At 38.7% G+C, this 6,637-nt stretch overlaps 1 protein-coding gene across 1 annotated transcript in view; it reads left to right on the plus strand.

Moving 5' to 3' along the window:
- The first annotated feature begins 5,735 nt into the window (after positions 1-5,735).
- Positions 5,736-6,637, plus strand: part of LOC105622437 — a 3,386-nt gene continuing 2,484 nt past the window's right edge. The window contains exons 1-2 of the mRNA XM_012203855.1: positions 5,736-5,812; positions 5,888-6,516. Of these exons, the coding sequence (XP_012059245.1) occupies positions 5,736-5,812; positions 5,888-6,516 (706 nt within the window). The remainder of the gene's footprint in view (positions 5,813-5,887; positions 6,517-6,637) is intronic.

Below are 6,637 nucleotides of genomic sequence, written 5' to 3' on the forward strand. Positions count from 1 at the left end.
TATATATATATATATATATATATATATATATATATATATATAATACATATATGACATTAGAAATACATTTCTTATTTATTAAAAAAGATCAAGTAAATAAATTACCATAAAAAAGAAATCAAATATTTTATCAATACGAAGAATGTAACTATTGAAAAATTTCAGAATTCTATTTTTTACATAAGAAATATAATATAATATAATCTAAAAAATAGAAATGGTCAATAATGATTATTCGATACTTCAAGTGTTAAGATTAATTTATTAATATTATGATATTATTTATCGTTTCTTTTAATTTAAGATTTTCAAGCCTGCTTGACAATAATGATTTTCAGGAAATGGGTGGTAACTTCATCTTGCTAGAGCACACTTTCAACTTCTGCACTCACATCAGCCTGACGCGGTATTATTAATCCGAAACGTTTCGTGGTGGGGGACAAGGGCAGATGTAACTAACGAGGATTTTCTCTTTTCCTCTTTTGTCTCTTTGTATTTGCCGACCAGGCGGAAACTGATATGAGACACGCTGACATATTACTTCAACTTGGACGCTGATTAGCAACGCGACGCGACGACGAGTACATATGGAGAAATATGGGAAGTACGACGATGGGAAACGAAGAGATAAAAATTCAGGCGAGACCGTAGGGATTTACGATGAAGATAAGCGGAAATTGTACGTAGTATGATAGTTCTATGTGAAATCGCTGATTTCGGAGGAAATTAATTTTCTTCGAATTGGAATTCTCGCGTTCGAAAATTAATTTTCCTCAAATTACTCGATGTAGATGTGGATAAAATTGATTTCCTACGCCTGATTGTAATGAATGTCGGGAAATCTCTCTCTTACGAAAATGGCTTCTAAATAAAAATAAATCTGCACGCTACATTTTCTTCTATAATTATATTTCTTGCACGTGTTACGTGTTCAAATAAACACGATAACTTTACATTTCCTTGCATTTCTTGGTTATATATCGCACAAATAGATACATTATTAAATTCATATTATCAACAATTATATTCAATTTGATTTATTGCTTTACTCAATAATGTTATTAATTTAACTAAAACAAAAATTAAACAATTTAACTTAGAAAATGTATTGAATTGGAACCAAATTTAATTTTATTATTCACTAAATATTTAATATGGACGTTGTTTACTCTGAAATTAAAAAATTTAATCTCAAAAAAATTGATTTACATTTTAACATTTTTGATACATTGGAAGTTCAGAACTATTTGTTCACATTTTTCATTTATTTCTTATATATATATTTGTGTCTCCAAATAAATATGGTTAAGTAGGTAACTTCATGTTTCTCTTATATTTTTTACATATATAAACTTTTTTTCCTAGATTGTGGTTTTTTTAATTTAACACGATCTTTCTCGAATATAAAGTTATAAGTTTCTCATTTCGCAACAACTCTTGCGTGATTTCGCGGAGTCCTTTACTTCGGCAGATCCTTGAATACTTCACGAGTGAGGTGACTATTAATAGAAACGCGAATCATGAAGCGGGATCGTATGGGGCAAGGTTGCTAAAGGAGTGCCACGACTTCGCGAAGTCGGTCGTACGCGCCTATTAATAAACAAAATTAATCGTATTTGCACAGATGCAATGTTGCAGAGCGTGCAATGTCGCATGATGTTCATTTGATCCGTGGGACGTGACAGTTTTTGATCTGATATATTTAATCAAGCTTATCATATAGTCGAGATATTAATCTGCAACATTTCATAACGATAATTTGATCATCAAATAAATATCATCGGATCTTCAACCTTGTATTTACAAAACATTATTAAGAATTAATAATAATAATAATAATAACTTTATTGAATAGCTGTACAGGTTTACAATTAAATTGAAAGCAACTCGTATAATGCATGACAAAATACAATATCCAAAGCATATTACAATAGGCGTGACTGATTTGATGGCTAAGCTGAATAACTAATTGTCAACGATAAACATGTGAAAGTAATACAGTTCACTGAATGTAAATATACACATATATTAAACATCAGATTACTGCTTTGTATAGTACAAGAATATCAGGTGAATTCGATGAACAGTATATACTATAAGTACAATAATTAGATGAATAAATTAGAATTAGAAAATATTTAAGAAGCAGAAAGACTAAACTAGTAATTCGATGAAAAGTATAATATATACACGATGAATTAATGTAGAAACAAAGGCTTAATGAATTAAAATTCAATCAATAGGCTTAAAAGTTATTATGAGCAAAACTTCTAATTTTTAAAAAACTGGGATTTAACCTTTAAAGAGCGAAGGTTTTTACAAAAAATCTTATAGCTTAATTTTCTTTGAATAAAAATTTGTTATCATTTATTATTTTATTATATATTTACCTCAAAATATAATTATTTCAATGCCACTATAATGGCTTTTCTTTCCTATAAACGTTAATGCTAGTAAATAATAAACAGTAAGTATATTAAAACCCAGCTTAGCTCATCTAATCCTGCTCATATAATAAACACTAAATGCATTAAAACTGAAGCTTATCTAAAGCTTGGATCATATAATCCTTTAATTCTATTGATTATTAAGAATATGTACAATTATACGAATTTCAACTTTAATTCCTGTTACGGAGTAACCTAAATCGCTTAACAATACTGTTTCCTTCATTGTGGCATCTCTGTATCGATTTTCTTCCTCGGTCCTGAAATCACGACTGAGAGATTCCCAGCAGCCGAATTGTGGGCTTGATGCTGGTCATCGCGCGGCTCGCCACGGCCCATGTCGAGGCCGAGGCCGACCGAGTGATGCCGAGCCGGGTCGAGCAGGGCCGAGCGGACAAGCTTAACGAGCTGACGATGCGCGCGTACGTTTCGTTGCAACGCGATGCGACGCGACGCGACGCGCGCGACGCGACGCGACGCGACACGGCGCGATTACGCGCGACTACGCGCGGAGCCGCGATAAAGCCGACGAGCAGAGCGGATGCGCCGTTTCGCAGCGGGTGACGCGACTGCAGCTGCACGCCCATTCAGTAGCGGCCATACATTACTTAAACGCCAAGGCGTATTCATTTTCGGCGTAAATGAAGGCTTCGTCCAAAACGGAAAGCTTATTTGATTTGTGAAAAAAAAAAAACAAAATTGAAGAGATAATTGCCCGATTGAATATTGAAGCTCTATTAATCTTTCAAAATTGATATCAAAATTTATAATACAGTACTAACCCTGAATCTGTAAAACATTTAATTTATGTTAATTAAAAAACACTAATTAATTTCAAGGAACCAGAATGATATATAAAAAAATAAATACTTCTCAATCGACACAAACTAAAAATAACATAAATCAATGTATAATTTCGCACTCAACAATTAACTATGATAACATATTATATAACAGTTACATTATGGAATGCTAAATTATAACGTTGATATTATAACGTTTAAATTATTTTTAATTGATGTCGATTGATTGTAAGTAAGTATAATAATTAATAAGTAAGTAAGTATAATAATTTAATAAAAATAATTTGCAGATGTAACAAAGAAAATTGAATTGTTTGACAAAGACACTTTTGACAGAGGTTTGTAATCGAGTGAGTCTAATAGACTCATCGTTAACTCCGGAGGGTTAAATCTGTGTTTAAAAGATAATCAATAACAAGCTGTCACGCGGAGTTACCATCTAATTTGTTTCAATGCTGTTACGAGTGTAAACTGATAACTCAAAATGCGAAAGTTTCAATGAAACAAGAAAAAAAATTATTTTCTTAAAAAATAAAGAGATTTTATTGTCTTTCACGTACACACGCGCATATATTGATATTCTGAGAAAGTAATTCCTTTCTATTAAGTTCTAGAGGCTGCAGGATTAAAGTCGATTTTTATATTTAAGACCTTCGTCACATAATCTTAAATATAATCTTAATCCTTAATACAATATACATGATGGGTCATTCATGAGTTAATTGTCATCGCGTTAGAAATATACAAAAAATTATTAAATGATTCTTATATATTTATAAGATTGTGTATTAAAAAAAAAGAGAAAAAATAGAGACCACCCAGACAATATTATGCCCAAAATGCGGATCTAAGACATTTTATGCCTGCATTTATGACTTAATGTTATATCTAGGCACTATTTAACCAAGTGTTCCTAGTATTTCAAAGAAAAGAAATACGCAAGACATGACCTTATCGTACGAACTAAAGATTAAGACGTTATAAACCAATCAGATAGAATCCTTATATTTAATGCTTGGTTTATGCTTAGGTCTTAAGCCTAAAATCCTAAAATTCAGCCAATAAGGCTACCAGTTCTAATTGGTCTTAATTGAAATCTGTATTCCATTGGCTGAACCAGGCATTAATCTTTCTTAAATTTATCTTTAGATACTCTTATTGGCTACTGAATATCTTTGAAAGCTTTAAATATAAGGCCTGATTATGAATACGGGCAAGAGAATTAGTATCTTGAGACATTATCTAAAATAGTAGTCTTAAAATAAGAATTAAATACTGAATTAACATCGTATTAACATCTTTTAAGATGTTACTTGATTATAAAATAAGAACGGACTACGAATACCCCGATCTGTTTCAGCCAAACTCAAATTAACACAATAACATTATATCAATATTACAATTCCCAATTTAATACAAATGTAATATAACACATATATTATGTATACATAACAGATATATTGTTAAACAGGAAATTATATTGATGTAATGTTACTGCAAGTTTATGTTCAACAGGAAATTGTTAGAGAAAACAGCTATGCCGCAAGGAGTTGATGAATTATCGATTCCTGACTATTGACATGATTGTTTCAATACAATCAATGACTGCGTTTATCAGAGAAAATTAATTAGTTAGCGTTTAGTAATTCTTTGATATGATTAGTTTCTTCCTTTAGTCCTTTGCTGGATCTAAGTATAGAAAGCAATCATACTAAAAAAAAATCACTAAACGTTAACTGATTAGTTTCTCCGTTGAACGTAGCCAATGCTATCTATTGACGAGAGTAGTTTCAGCCACGAGAGTAGTTTTTATCGAATTGCATTCGACGAATACTCCAATTAGTGTCCTAATATCATCGTCGATCCATTGATTATTCGCTCGAGGCTCGCGTGTACTTCCGCCCCTGCTCGCTCTTTCGAATGCCCGCGCCAGTGGTGGTTTACTCGCTCGGCGTCAACCCGCTTCTCTCCGCTTGCCCCTTACCTCTCGCGTGCGCGCGCGCGAAAGACAGGCGAGGCGAGGCGAGGCGAGGCGACGCGTTGTCCGCGCCGCGCGCGCGGAGCCGCGCGGAGACGCGCTGATTGTGAGTCGAATCGAGTTGGGTCGAGCCGCGCCGAGCGGTGCCGAGCGGGACCGAGCACCGGGGTCGAGCGGAGCCGAAGGCCCCGTGGTGGCCGCGACGCGCGCGAGTAGCACCACACCGCCGGAGCGTGTGTGTGCGTGCGTGCGCGTTTCTCTCCGCTTTACTACTTCAGTACTCCGCTCCGTTTTCCTCTTCACTCGTACTCTCCTCTGCCCGGCCGTCCGGAGCAGACGCGGAGAGCCTAAAGAGAGTTCCGTTGTTGTCCTTGGCGCGCATCGTCAGCGTCAATCAACCATCAATCGTAATCGTCGTCATTATTGTTTGTTATCTTCGTTCATCGCCGTCTACGTATCTTGCCGCGTGTGTACGCCGCATCCTTCCCTACTGGCCCGCGCGCGTGCATGGACGACACGCGCGCACGAGCCGACGAGGATATAGCCCTGGATTCGTCCCGTTTACGCTCGTCCGCTCGGCTCGGCTCCGCCGCGAGCATCGCCGCTGCCGCTGCCGCTGTCACTGCCACCGCTGCCTCCGTAGCTACTACCACCACCTCCACCACCTCCTCGACTGCCGCCGCCACCTGCCGCGTCGCGAGACGCAAGAAGAAGAAGAGGAGGCGTCAGCGACTTGTTACGAGTAACGACGACGTCCCTAGCGTCGCCGTCGTGGTCGCATCCCGCGGCGTTACCACCTCAAGTAGTAACGTCGCCGTAGCTGAAGACAACACCGCCGACGCCGTCGTCGTCCTCGAGCCTGACGCCGACGCTGCCGTCGTCACCGCCGCCGCCGCCGCCGCCGTCGCGAACGCATCCACCGCTGAAACAGACCCAGCGGCGGCACGGGTCGATAAATTGAGGAGCCGCCTCCACGGCGAGCAACACACCGCGGTCGGTGGGGAGGCTCAACAGCAGCTACGCGTCGGAGGAAGCGGCACGCGTGCGGCCGCCTCCTCCGTCGGCACCACCGCCGGCGTCACGCTTCTCAATCGACGCGCCGGCAAACGCTCGCCACGGCGATGCAACGCCGGCGGACGTAGAAGCGCGATGACGATGGACCTGCAGCGGCTGATCAACGAGGTGCACGCGAGGCCCGCGATCTGGGACCAGAAGAATGTCAACTATCACAATCGCGATGTCATACTGAAGATGTGGCGGGAGATCGCAAGGGCATGCGAGGTGTCGAGTGAGTATAAGGACCCCTCCTGGCCTCGGATATGCCTGGATCGACGGATGATGCTCTTCCTCTTCACCCCCTCTCAACGTATTTCTCGTCTCTATATTTTTCTGTAATATATATATATATA

Source organism: Atta cephalotes (genome assembly GCF_000143395.1).
Source record: "Atta cephalotes unplaced genomic scaffold scaffold00044, whole genome shotgun sequence".
Classification (NCBI taxonomy): Eukaryota; Metazoa; Arthropoda; class Insecta; order Hymenoptera; family Formicidae; genus Atta; species Atta cephalotes.